This window comes from Molothrus ater, chromosome 2 (genome assembly GCF_012460135.2).
Source record: "Molothrus ater isolate BHLD 08-10-18 breed brown headed cowbird chromosome 2, BPBGC_Mater_1.1, whole genome shotgun sequence".
NCBI classification, from domain to species: Eukaryota; Metazoa; Chordata; class Aves; order Passeriformes; family Icteridae; genus Molothrus; species Molothrus ater.
The window spans coordinates 98,379,478-98,393,822 of NC_050479.2; the positions used below are offsets into that span (position 1 = coordinate 98,379,478).

Consider the following 14,345-nt stretch of genomic DNA (forward strand, 5'->3'; position numbering starts at 1 on the left):
TCTCCTCTATTGACTCCTGTCATGCTTTAAACCATTTGTGAGCAGGGATCTGTTTTTCTTCCTGTGTGTAGTAAACTGAAGTTGAACTCTTGTGGTGTCCTTGCTCAGATTTGAACAGGGTCCCCCCAAATTCACTCTAGAGTAATTATTTGTCCAGGTCCCAAGCAGAGACCTGCACGATGAGCTTTGGCAAGGCTTTGTGCACCAGCTTGTGCTGAGAAAGTGCTTGTGCTCCCCAGGTGCTGTGGGCCAGGAGAAGCCCCACAAGCCCACATCCATCACCCCATGACCTTTCCTGGGAGCCAGACTCCACAGGGGTGTACTTGCAGGACCACAGGCAGCAGCTCGAGCTCTGGGTGTGCACCTTCCCTCGGGCTCACGTGTGTTCTTGTAAACTGAGATTTCACACAAGCCAGTGAAGACATACTTCAGTTTTATTGTTGTTTAGGCATGGATAGAAACATTAATTCTTTTGCACTCTTGGTTCTTGAAACTTGCCTATAGTGAACTCGGAGCAGTGAAAAACCCAGCTCCTCAGACTGACGATTTAAAGTGCATAGGAGATCAAGCAGAATCCCAAAAGGCGAGGAGTTGTTTATATTCCTTTTTCTGTAGCTGTGAAAGTTGAAGGACTTTGTTTTCTTCTCGTTTGCCCTATATTCCCCTGACAGTGGTATGAAAATTTTCAGCCCTTCCCTATGCTTTCCCTTTGAAGTTTTCCCTATCTTTGGAAGATTCCTCTCTGTATTTAAGAATTATTTGTAGTGATATAAACAAAGAGAGGCAGTAGATGCACACTCCTTCACAGGACTCTGGTACAATGTTTCCCGTTCAGAGTCATGCCCACTGAATTTGTTTTTACTTTTACAAAACAAGTGTATCACTTGGCAGTGTTCTTGCACCAAAAGAAAAAGATATATTTATATATAAAGTAACTTTTTGTGTGTTCACGTTTTATTTTCGAAAAACAGGTGTTTAAAAATTTTAGAATTTTTTTAACAAAATTCTAAAAAGAAAAAAATCACAATATTTACAGAGATAACAGAATGGCTTAGCCATGCAAAACAAATTACTTTGGTTTTTCCCCCATTTTACTTTGGTTTAAATATTGACCAAGATTATAATTTTTTTTCTTTTTGCCAAATAAAACAGTAACAAATTAAAGTTTAGAGGCATATAACAGGATTTCCCTCTAATATTTTATACAGCATAGAGTTTATAGGACATCTTATGTATTTAATCCATGCCAATGCACTACAGGAAGCTTTTATTAAGACATCAGTCACTACTGCCCAGACATTTAACATTTTACAAATTTACAAGTAACAGTGTTTTCTGCCCCCTAAATAATGCAAAAGTGGCAAAATACATTTCCTAACGTCCATCTTTTTCTTTTATTTATTTATTTATTTTTGCCTACCAGTCTATAAAAACTTACTTTTTCCCTGGATATTTGTAAATGGAAACCTGATGTTCTGCTTACTTCTACTGTTCCTCTCCATCAAAGCTGCCTGTTACCTGCTTCCAGTAACTAACTTCCCAGATAAGATGAAACTTATCTCCCTTAAGTACAACTTTCTATTGGCCATTCACCCTAAAACCTTTTCTTATCAAGTACCATTCTAAAAATTCCCTCAAGCAAAAAACATGTTTATAAAGTTACAAACTTGAATGTAACTAAAGATACATAGACATTTCATTGTTACAATTATATGTACTGTTTGATAAATTAGGTACCAGTTAAAAACACTAAAATTATCTCAAGGTGCATTCAATATCTGTAGCATAGTTAACAAAAACACACAAAAAATATATATATATATATATATTCTATTTTTGTGGGAAAAAAATGCAGCTTTGATATGACCACTTTTTAAAAAAAGTTTCCAATTCTGACTGGTATCTCTCTGAAAAGAAGAAAAGGTACAGTACTTTAAGGCAGCGAATAACATAAAGGAATCAAAACTAATCCAGAATTCCAGTTCCTTATCCTAATGCTAACACGAAAGACGACTGATAACCATCAATAAAATGCATGTCTTGCTCTAGAAGAAAAGGATTTTTTAGCCACCAGCTGTATGTAGGCTAGGAATTTTTCATAGTGTTCCTTACTATGTCTACAGACTTCTTCAGGGAAACTCTTTATTCCCCTTCTAGCTTGTTTAGCTTTGCATGGTTTTTTAAATGTTCACTTTCATTAACAATTTAGTGTATTCTTGTCACAGCCGTCACCCTTCTGCTTTACCATGATTTCAAAGAATGAAAAAGGAGTTTGACATTTTCTTTAAGACAATCTTACACTCTAGGTACTTGCTACAAAGCAGAGAGGCTCACTGATTACAACCAGAATCAGACATGTACCTGCTCAAAGGGTGTCATAAAAACAATTGAAATAAAACCATTACACTACACATCAGATTAACAGCAACTCCCAGAACAAAGCCTTACAGTGTATAAAAATAGCTACGTAAAAAATTTACATAAAGGCAAACAAAAAGAAATCTTCAGTGCAGACATTTACAAAAAAATATTTCAAACAGAACACAACATGGTGACCTATTATCATGGCTGTTGCCAAAATTAGTTTGTGGGGTTTTTTTAGCTTGAGATAATTGTGTCTATAATCCTTTGAAAACCTGGTAGTATGATCTGCTTAATACTTGAACCATGAATAGCTGTCACTTCTTTGTATATGTTTAAATACAATCCACGTTCATGCTTCAATTGGTCTATATGTATTCTCTGAAAATATGAAAGATAAAGACAGTTAAATATTTTAAAATATGTTAACCATCATAACTACTCAGTATCTATGCTGTAAATAAACAGCTACATGAAAAGTACTTTCTTCTGCAGCTCAGTAAAGTAAACACTTTCTTTCATGACAAGAATCACTGTTGCAGTACTGTTCACAGCAAATCCAGTATGTTTATCTGGTAAGTAATGGATTTATGTTCATTTCAGTTATGCAGATCTACTGATCTGAAGGAATACAGAGTAGAAGATGGCACCAAAGGCACACAGGGTGTTTACGCTGCAACTTTTTCAAAATCCAAACTGACTTTTTTTCCATCTTTAAATCCTTCCTAGGACATAATTTTGGTATTCCCAATTCCCTTTGCCAAACTAGTAAAACAGTGATATTGTTGGTAAAGTGCCTACAGCAATGCTGCATCTCTTTATACACTCTGTAATTGCTCTGTATAATCCATTACATTCTAAATACTTAACACAAAACTTGTGGCTTGCATTAGAAAATTTCAGACAGTACTGACATATTGAAATTATTGACAGTTGCATTCATTTAAAGAAGAAACCTTGTTATATAAATATGAAATATCATAATGCCACATAATTCCATATGCTTTAAACCCCTGCTACCTCAAGAAGGTATCCAGTGCTATTTACTTTAGATCACTGAAAATCAGGGCTGTCTACAGCTTTCCTGTGAAGGAGCTTACAATGCAAGCAACCCTGAATATGTAATACTCTCATTTTTAAGACTATTTGATGACTAACTCAACAAACCTCTATGGTTAGCTGTTTCCAGACTCTTGTATTAAGACAGTGTTAATTTTAAATGACCTAAACTGGCCAGAAAAATGGTCTGACCCCTCCTTTGGGTACTAGGAGGAGAGGTGCAGCAGTGGTGTATGTATGTGTGAGCACAGGGTGGTGCTCTTGGTGCTCTGCAGTGCTCCTGCAATTCCCCACAGAGCTTGGGCATCTGCCAGACCATTTGTAAACAGTTTACTTCATACAGATCCCAGCGGGGGAAACTTTCAAACCTGATACTAATGTGAAGAGACACACAGTGTCTCTTTCCAGGATAAAACTGATCATAGTACAGGTGTGTGAAATCTAGACTAAGAGAATTGTTTTTTTCTAAGGGAAGGAAGTTTCATGACTTTACATTAATGATGGAAAAAGTGACCAAGGACTTGGAAACTGTTGCTTTCAGTAAGGGAAGAAGTTCCTGTAAATATTTCAAGTCATAACTTGAAATCTTCTGAACTCTATCTAAACATACTCTTCATATAAACACATACGTACACACGAACTGTGGTACAGTATAAAATTTGTATTTTCATTTCTTCAAGCACATGCATTAAAATAAAGCCAAGTATCAAGTTCCATCTGAATGTCAGACTTCTTTTTATATTTGTATATGAATCTCTGAATTCTTAACTGGCCAAAAGCTTGAGTCTGTCTGTCTTAAAACTACACCACAAAATGACCCCACCGCCTCATCTCTGGAAGGTGAGCACCAGACCAAGCTAGAGCTTTGATCACCAGAGAGAAATGGTGGACAGAGAGATTTTAATGCTGCAATATGAAACGCTTACCTGGAATGATGACTGACACATTTTCTCTTAAGTTTCAGATTTATGATTGTTTTCCTCTAGTTTTTTGTTTTCTTCTATATTTCCAAGATCTTTGTCTACATGTTTTGATGCTGTCCTACAATGTAAAGGAAGGTCAATTTTTTGCATGTCTACAGCCTTTTGTTCCATACTCATATTAATGACGCTGCCTCCTCCCCTCACAGTGAACAGAAAATTTTGACAGTTCTGTTCTGAGCAGAGCAACAGGTTTGCATATGTCTGTAAATAGACCAGTGACACCAGATCTCCCACTGCTGTGAGTACCACAGGAAATATTAGAGCAGGACTCTGTGTGTTGATCTACCTCTTGAGGAATTCAGAATTATTCTGAGCTAGCAGACATTTAGTAAGGTTAAACCAGTTCTGGAGATCCATGTTTCTTGACAAAGTAACTGTGCAGCTTGTTTCAATAAACACGAGTCTGCTTTAAGGCATACTAAAGCGTTACAAGTGTGGCTGAAATATCTTGATCAACACAGCAATCTTTTGTGTATTTGTAGTAAATGACTTCAGAGCCCGTGCCAAACGGAAGCTCTTCAAATGTGAAGAAATTCATGAAAATTCTGGCACCACTGAAAAAAAAATCTAACTCTCGCTTGTAGGTCTGTGTTAGCTATGACTGACAAGCTTTGGGTAAAGATGAGATTGTGTAACTATTTGAGGGGGGGAAAAAAGGAGGTATGCCTCATTTAAAATAGCAGGTCTTAATGCAAGTAGTGGTGATGAATTAATGAGTTAAGTGCTTAGTTTAGCTTAGCACAATAAAACCACTATGCCATTCATTTAATCTGTGAGAAGCCTCACTGTCTGCCAAGGTGAAAGATTCCTGCAGTGCTGTGATAACATTTTGAAGGCCCCAGTTTTTAAAATGTAAATGGGCAAATATGTTTGAGTGGGACAAAGTAAATCCCTTGTGTCAAAGCAGATTATCGTATCCGCATTTTCTCGGCAGATAATTTGCTTCCCCTACAGAAAAGTATGGTCTGCTGTGACAGACTGGTGCATATGCTCACCCTTGCTTCAGGGCACAGACCCGGAGTGACGCTGACTCGCAGAGTACAATGAAGACACAGGCTGGGCAGTGGGACACGTCACGCTGACACCATGCAGGAACGCACGGAGCGGAGCGGGATTGTTGCTGGAGGAGCGTTCCCGAGCACATCCTCCATCTGAGCAAAGGCTGCACCCACTCCTGCCCTGGGCTAAGGACCCTGAGCAGCGCTGCTGGGGCAGGGAAGCTGCGTTCTTGGCTCTGAAAAGCTCCTGGGGCAGCGCACATGCACCTAACCCCTCCCCACCTCTGGGAGCGATACTGAAATGCTGCTCTCCACCGTGGGGAGGATGGGATTCTGGATCCCAAATCCCACAGGCTGCACTGAAAGGGACCCCTCTGAAATCTTTTCAGTTTTAGAGGAGGTCATTTCCTGAGGGGCCACAAGTTTTAATATTTTAAAGCTGCATTATCTTTTGCTGTTGGTTTAGGGTGCCTCTGTTATATCTGTGTGACTGACAGGAAGGTATCATGCTGAAAACCCATTTACTGCAAAGATCTGAGCTCCTCTTCATTACTGGCAAATTTAATTTTAAAAGTGCTGAGATAGTATTACAAAGTAACTTGTTCTACAGTGGTAAATTTCTATTGCACAGTAACACTCTATTTTTCCTGGTATTCAAAACCTGAAACACATGACATGAATAAAAGGGAAGGATATGAAATGCAATGAAGAAGAAAATTCAATGCTTCGGTAGGGACTGACCTTCTGTGGGCTCAATAACCTTTCACAAATCTCTTTACTCCTAACAAAAAAGAAACAACCCCTCAAAAAATCCCTTGAAAACTAAAAAAGTTTATAATTTAAAACATGTTTGGTTTAGGTTGAGCACATAATTTGGCTTGTTCATGTGGCTAATGAGTCTTTTGCATAAATAAGTCTCACAAAATCGGAGACAATAGGGGAAGAGATGAAAAGCTGAAAGAATCTGGACTTAGGCAATTACCTGAGCTGAAGTGAGTTGGATGTCAGAAAGCAGTACCATGCACATCTGTCCTCATATAACTGCTAATGTCTGCTCTTGGAGACTGGATAGACTACTGGCATGGCTCACTGAGATCCTTTTTTTTTGGCCTCTTATCACCAGTTTTACAGTGCCCAAATCAGACTGAATCTCATATGACCTGACACTTAACAGCAGAGAGAACTGTCTCATCTTTGATTAGGTTAAAAGCATTCAATGACTAACATCAGGAGATCCTGCAACGAGATCAGGTTTTGATTTTTAAAGTAATCTATTTTAATTTTATATTCAGTCAAATCAAATGTCACCTTTATTTCCCTAAAGCCACACTGGGCAAAAATGGGAGACTTAAAGGGCAACACTAACTTTGAAAGAGGCAGGTGCTCCAGAACTCTTTTGGAGGATGTTACAAACCACTTGCTTAAAACGAGAGCAGCAGCAGTTTTTCATGTCTGACAATCAGATAGATTTCGATTCTCAATGCCTGAGACTGAAATGCAGCCATTTATTTATGATGGTTCAGTGATCCTGCTGACCTGTTTTTTTGTTCCCCAAATGCTATTATCAAGGCAGAATCACCACCTCAGCACAAACAATGCTGCAGCCTTTTTTAGTGCTATCTAAACAGTGTCATTAAGAGAGGCAGGAGCTATTTTGCTTGGAGGTGTGGTCCCCAGGCAGGGCTCTGCCAACAGCAGAGGAGCAGCAGCCCCTGGCACGGCACCAGTCCCAGGGCTCGACAGACGTGCTTGGGTTTGTAACAGAAACGTCTCAAAACATGGGTTCCATCACTTTCTGAGGGGACTTCAGGCACAGGACAAGTGGCCCTTGTCCAGCTTAACATTCAACAGCAGTTGTTCCTTTTAATGCACTTTTTCTGTGCATTAACTCCTGCCAGCTTGCTCCATCTGCAACTCAAGATCGACTTCCTCATAATATTTGAGTAGCTGGGTAATGGAGTCTGAACATATAGAAATAGTCCCAAGGATTTGCCCAAAAGGGAAGACAGCTCACTTTACCCAGACCTGGAGCACTATCACACTGTCATTATCTACAGCTCCACAAAAAAAGCCCACACTTTTGATAGTGTTGTTCTGAAGAGTGAGAAGTTGGTTGTATAAATATGCGTTTACTCACTCTTATTTTTTTCCCCTTTAAACTAATTTGTAAATCATGGATCATTCTGAGCTCTTACTAAAATTATTACACGTATTTAATATTTATCTATGCTTGCTCTTCAGGAAAATCGTTATCCTCAGGGAATCCTAATCAAAATCTCTCTGTAAGTAGTACCAAAGTGAGATTTTTAGCATTCTTTGGAGTGTGTGTGCTGTGAGGCCACTATTTTCATGGATCTTGTTCAGATACTGTTCATAACATTGTTTGTAATATGAAGACCATTTTCCATGATAATTGTTCTGCCTGCTGCAGTGTAAATACAGACTACATATAGGTGACCCAAAAATTGCTGTATGGTTTTAATTTCTGATCTTTTTTAATCTCACAAGTCTAGACCTTGCCCTCAACACTATTTAAGGAAGAATGTGTGCAGTGCTGTTTGTCCTTGTTACCCAACCTTGTGGTAATGACAGGTAAGATATACACATCTGTGTAGTTCTGGGTGCTAAACCAAGGGCCATGAATTTCCTTAAAGATACACTCAACAGCACTGTTGCAGATGATTTTCTAGGAGCAAATGATTTTACACATCCCAATCTGGACTGGCTGCAACCTCCTTATTTACTCCAATCTTGCTTTCCACTTCCTCCAATTATTTTTAAATGTCCATCAGTAGGAAAAACCACAGAGATATTAGAAAAATATTCCAGTCATCAAGAAATGGGTGACTGTTTTTAATTTGTGTCACTTTTGTATTAGATTTGTATTATGAGCTGACTCTTTCAGAGATATCTGGTAACTATGTCTTTTCTCTGAAAGGGAACTGAGTGAAAACCAATACAAATGCTGAGTCTTGTTGAAAACATAGTGATGGGCCCACTACATCTGACTCATATGCTTGTTTGCTATAAAGTATCAGAAAAGCAGAACTTTTAAGCTTCAAGTGTTCACTTTCAGAGATGCCAATAACCTTTGTCATTACTGTGACCTAAGAAACATTCTAAGAGTTCGATATGCTCTGAGTGTGAACAACTTTAAGACTGCTGCTGTGATTCATCTGGCTCAGCAGAAATGATGTTCACTGGATGTTGAACCAGTTTAACGTTGATCTAGCCTTATGTGACTTGAGATTTGGGCACCTCCCAACTACAGGGAAAAAAATGGGGCCAAGGTCCAACTACAAGCCAACTTCCATGACTAGAGAGCAGGGGACAGGGTGTTGAGTGCACTATTTTCTTTCTGAATCTTTCATTTCTGCTGTACCCTCAGCTGTTTCTGGCAAGGTGAAAATTTCATATACAAAGCATTTACCAAACGTGGGTGTCCTACAATCTCTCAACTGATGCGTGACACAAAAAATTTACAAATATTCTAAAGTGCTGAGTTATATTCTCTTCAGTATAGAATAGTTTACAACATCCTTTTTGGAAAAAGGAGAAATCTGCAGAGAACAACTGTTTGGCCTTCTGCTCAGATGAAGGAGAAACAAGGCATGCTGGGGTAGGTAGCCTCGAGTCTTTATTCAAGAGGAGGCTGGATGCAGGATGTGGAATACAGATGAGTCTCTGATTTATGGGATAATATTCACACTGAAAAGAATATGTGGCAATAATCAGCTTTTCCATCAAGTGAAGCTGGGGCAGTGAGTAACTGTACAAGTGATTTATTGTGAATATACTCCAAGGCTACAAGTATAATTCCTACTTAGTGTGGATGACAAGACAATAGAAGATTATACAAACCACAACACCAATAACAAAAAAAGTAATGTTTTTCTTGCCTCGGCAGACTTGGAAAGTTCTGTGCTGCTGCCTTCTCAGACTTTCCTTTGGCGTCACTTTGGGGATAGAGATTAGGTGAGTTACTGGTCAAGGGTGGGTTCAAAAGATAACTGCTACCTGCTGGCCTGGATGGAGATGGGGGAGTTATGTCCAGAGGTGTAAGTTGCTTTTTGCAAGGTCTACTTTGATTGCTAGGCTATGATTCATAAAGAAAACTTTGTCAGAATAGGTACTGACATTCTGCTTGCTCCTGCAAATATGGTGTGCAGAAAACAGGGAGGATAGCAACAGATCAATTTAAAAATATACAGAGAACAGGAGATTGTCAATGATGATACATCAATTAAGGGGTTTGCAAGCCAGCAACCATGTGTCAAATACAGAGACTATTGTTTAACTATAAAGGCATTTTTGTTTCCAGTGAACCTGTCTAATCAATTCTAGGTCTAATTTTTCCTCTAAGCTTTAGGAAGAGAAGCTGAGCATGAGGAAAAGAATTGGTGTCCATTTAGATTATGCCATATCCTATCTTTGAAGCAGAAAAAATTGTTGTAATTCATAAATTCATCTCATGCTATATTCTATGATTCCTGTCAGCTCTCCCCACACTACTCAATGGTGCAAGAAGAGATATTTTACCTTCTCTGCCCTCAAACCACCTCACCCAAAGAAACCCAAAGCAATGTACCACAGGTTCATGACTCCACATTCACACATTCGAAAAGGAATGACAAAGTTATCTTAGACATTATTGCAACAGTAGCAAAGTGTGGGAGGAAGAGCACTATGTTGTTACTTTTAATATTGTACAAAAAAAAGCATAAGCTTTGGGAAAAAAAACAAAAAAAAACTTATAGTATCCAAGTGTGGTTCTGTGCATGGGTAATTTATAACAATTCTATATTTGGAAAACTTCAAAAACCTGATCAGTTATGGTTGAGCCAAAGTCTTTATATATTATCCAAAAAAAAGAGCATTTCTTAGCAGATGGAGAATTCCTTGTTGCACTTTCACATCAGTGAAAACACATTTGTTCACAGTAAAATCCCACTAGTATATTTTAGATTTCATTTGGTTCAATTTTAATGGAAGATCATACTAAAACCAACTGAACTTTAAGACTGCTTTTACACCTGTACTGATTGGAGCAGGTTATGCACAGCCACTTAACCTCCCCTGCTCAGGAGCAGCTGTGAGAGCTGTCAGACAGCAAGGCTGCTTCTGACTGCCCTCAGCTCTCCCTGGAGATAAAGGTATGGGGGCAAGAACAAATGGGGCACACAGTAATAGCCAGCCTCAAAAGGATGGAGCAAAATGGTCACTTCTTGACACCTTCCCTACTATTTTCAGAAGTGAGCCTCTGTGACAAGGAAGAAAGTTGAAAATGGAAAATGCTGTTCTATGCCTATGATGTATAAAACCTGGACTGGGATGAGAGCTCCTAGATTTTTTCAGCAACAGAAGCTCTATTTTTACCAATTTTATTTCAGAAACCTCAAAGAAACAAGTAAGGATCTCTCCTCTCCCTGAGATGGTTGAGTCTTATTCTGTGTGTTATTCCATTTTCAAAGGAAACAAGGTAGCTAATTTCTAAATGAAGGCAGTTTCTAGCAGCAGTACAGCCAGACAGACTTCCACACATCAAGTTCCACAATTAAGTACTATATTTAGATGCAGGAGTCAGCACAGACTTGGCTGTCAGGAAACAGGACCTCATAACTACTATGATCTATGAAAATCTCAGAACCCCACCTCCAGGAGATGAGTCCCATTTAGCATTAGGACAAGCCAATCAGAGGTACCAAGTTTCCTTTTGCTATCAAGTGCACCTACTATAACAGCTTTTCCCCACTCCAGAAAGCTGGAATGCTGTCGAGGAAGGAAAACAAGTAAACATACATCTCTTTGTATCACTGTTCTTTTTCCAGCTTAGTATAAAACTTTCAAAAAATTCTTACTTTGATTTCTTCACATAGAGCCAGTAGACAACACCTGCAATCAGAGCAACCAGCAGAAGACCGACCACAATTCCCACTATTAGCTTTGCCTGGTCGTTAACCTTTTCACTATTGTCATCTGAAGCAAAGAAGAAAAGTTAATGAGATGACCTATGATAAAGTAAAGCATTGCAACATTTCTAAAGAATTTTCACCAGAAACAGAAAAAGGGATTAGAAAGTTAAAAAAAGGAATAAAAAAAGAGAGAGGAAACCATACATACCACCTCTGTCCTCTGGCTCGTCATATTCTGGAATACTTACTGAAATGAAAAATGTTAAACTTGAATTAAAGACAACACAGACCTAAAAATCACCTTCAATTACCTATCTACAGCAATAATAGAAACTGCAACAGTGTTTTCCAAGCAAGATATTTAATCCCATCTTTAAATAGAAGCCTTTCCTTTGTAATTATACTATATACATTAGAAGAATCTTACTCTAAACCTGTAATATTCAAATCAAAAATATTTCTGACTGAGAATTTCTGTCCTACCTTTCCATAGCTTCTCACTACCTTTCATCATGATATATTATTGAAGCCCAGTATGGCTGATTTCTGTTGTGAGTCAAGTCATACCAATAAACTGTAATTTAGGGACTAAGAGATATTCTAAATTTTGTAATAAATAAATATCTCTGTCTAGTAAATGAAGTATTACTTTGCAGTATTTTATACTATTATGTTGTACTATTATTTTGTAATATTGTTTACTTTTGTAGCTAGCCAAGAAAGTCATGAAGACTAAGTGGCTTATTGTAGAAAGCTATCAATAAATTTTATGTACTACTGATCCAGAGTGGATTTACAATTGCTTGACTTAAGACAAAAAGGTTAAATATCTTAGTGTTAACATTACTATGCAGTCCTACTCTTCATTTGAGTGTGATGTATGGGTACTTTATGAGAAACTGTAACTTTAAAGAAATTATCTTTAGAGGACACTCACTAGCAGAGACGTTCATGGAGGTCACAGTCCTTTCTAGCTCATTTTCTGCAATGCAAGTTAAAGTTACATTTTCCTCAGGAGCAATTACAATTTTACTGGAAAATTTCCCATTAACATATTTTGTCTCCTCTGTCTGAAAAGGTGAAAAATGAAGATTAGTATCATTTAAAAACACAAAGAACAATACACGCATCATTTGTATTACACAGTGAAAATGGTCAGAGGGAAATAACTTTCAACTAATATTTCAGTTTTCCAAACAACAGCAAGAGAAATACTACATTGTTTTATGATGTGAATACTTGAAAGAAAAAGTTAGCCAAAATATCCAGTTATAGATAGTACAGTGTGCGCTGTAAGACCAATGATAAAAAAGTTTTTTTCTGAAAAATTAACAACATTCTGTATTTGCTTTTAGTTCAAGTACTTAAAAAAATATTCCAAGTGAAAAAATTCTTAAAATTTCAAACTTCTAAGGTATAATTTTTTCCATCTTGCTGTTTCTCATTTATGCCACTCTAAGGGGAATAATTGTTCCAAGTTTTCCAGTTTCCAGCTTTCCAAGCTATTTCCCCACCAAGCATTATTTTGCCAAGCTACATGCGTCTAGTAGCACCTACAGTATCTGTACTGTAATATCAATGTGTTGTTCCTTAAATTTGCTGCACATCATTCTTGGATTAATGTAACACCTAGAGAAAATTATTTGCAATCATTTATATAGCTTCAAGACAATTCCTGTCCTATACCTGCAAGTAAATGGACCGATTTTGTCAGCTACACATAATTTCTGTAGCTCAAAGCAAAACCTAATGAAATGTAATGGAATCTCCAGCAGCACTCTACATTCTCCTTCCAGCCACTGACTGTGGACAGGTCTCATTTATTTCTCCTGCTAAGGCAAAATCTGGCAATGCTTTTCATGGGATTTGGTAATCCATATAAAAATACTTCAGTTTGCATATTTTCCAGGTATTTTCCCTGCTATATATAGGAGTTCTTCTTGTTTATCCCTCAGGATGAATGCATAATCGTTCTGTTTCCAGTGAGAAACAACAGGTATAACCATACAAAAACAACCACAAATATTAGGATAAAAGCTGGAAAGCACATAAGGAATTATAATGAATGTAATTTCTGATTCACAGATGTCAAATTTCATTACATTTCACTCAGTTAATGCCTACATCAAGTGCCCATTTGCTTTCTAAAGTAAGTTCTACAGTTCCATCATTATTTGCAAATTCTTTATGCAATGGCAAAATCAGCACATTACCCAGATAAAATGACTAAGTACCTTCAATTAAAAAATGCATATTTCATTTGTAACCTTTTCTTTTTCCTTCCAGCTTCAGCTTGTAGCCAGTGAATCTCCTTTGCTACCACCTGTTCTATTCAAAAAGGCTTTATCATAAAAAAAATCATCCATGTAAGTACGTGGTAGCTACAGCTACCACTTAACCTTCTCCTACATAAACAAAAAAGACTTTTCTTCGATCTCACTACCTCAAAAATGTTCCTTGATTTTAATTTGCACTTCCTATACAGTAGTTTTTGGTGAATAAAGTAATAAGAAAGATACTTGCTTTATTTAGGATACTTCCGCTGCCCGTAACTGTCCACTGCACTGCTGGCTTGGGGAAACCTTCCACATGGCAGATAATTGTCTTAGACATTTTATTTGTGTTGGTTTTCTTGGTCATTTTGATTTGAGGTTTTCCTACAAGAACAGTATAACAGTTAACCATTTTATTTAAAATTAACAATTAATAATTGTAACCATCTGCTTGCTTACCTTCCACAATAAGTTTAAGTGTCTGTCTTTTCCTCAGTCCTTCGACCTCCTGTAGAGTAGTTTCACAGACATAGTTTCCAGCATCTTGATACTGAAGACTTGAAAATGATGGACTTGTTTGCATTCTGGTATTGTCCTGATAAAGTCAGGAGTTAGAAATGACAGAGATGGACTCGCAATAAATTAACCCCTTAATGACTACTATCAACACAAGTTTTCACATGCTTTGGAAAATTAGAGCCTCACTTTTTTAAGCTGTTTCCCCATTAATAAGTACATTTGAATATACAACATGAAAAG

General features: G+C 37.6%; 1 protein-coding gene across 4 annotated transcripts in view; it reads right to left on the bottom strand.

Annotated features, from left to right (window-relative positions):
• Nucleotides 1-416: 416 nt before the first annotated feature.
• The window catches only part of ALCAM (activated leukocyte cell adhesion molecule), a 115,303-nt gene continuing 101,374 nt past the window's right edge, over nucleotides 417-14,345 (bottom strand). For 2 of the 4 annotated variants that reach the window (XM_054518609.1, XM_036379806.1), the window contains exons 10-17: nucleotides 14,046-14,181; nucleotides 13,837-13,970; nucleotides 12,251-12,383; nucleotides 11,522-11,560; nucleotides 11,260-11,377; nucleotides 9,301-9,426; nucleotides 4,347-4,461; nucleotides 417-2,742 (exon numbers count right to left, since the gene is read on the bottom strand). In XM_054518609.1, coding sequence (XP_054374584.1) covers nucleotides 4,374-4,461; nucleotides 9,301-9,426; nucleotides 11,260-11,377; nucleotides 11,522-11,560; nucleotides 12,251-12,383; nucleotides 13,837-13,970; nucleotides 14,046-14,181 — 774 coding nt within the window. In that variant the 3' untranslated portion in view covers nucleotides 417-2,742; nucleotides 4,347-4,373. The remainder of the gene's footprint in view (nucleotides 2,743-4,346; nucleotides 4,462-9,300; nucleotides 9,427-11,259; nucleotides 11,378-11,521; nucleotides 11,561-12,250; nucleotides 12,384-13,836; nucleotides 13,971-14,045; nucleotides 14,182-14,345) is intronic. The other 2 variants (XM_054518610.1, XM_054518611.1) reach the window with 2 other exon arrangements.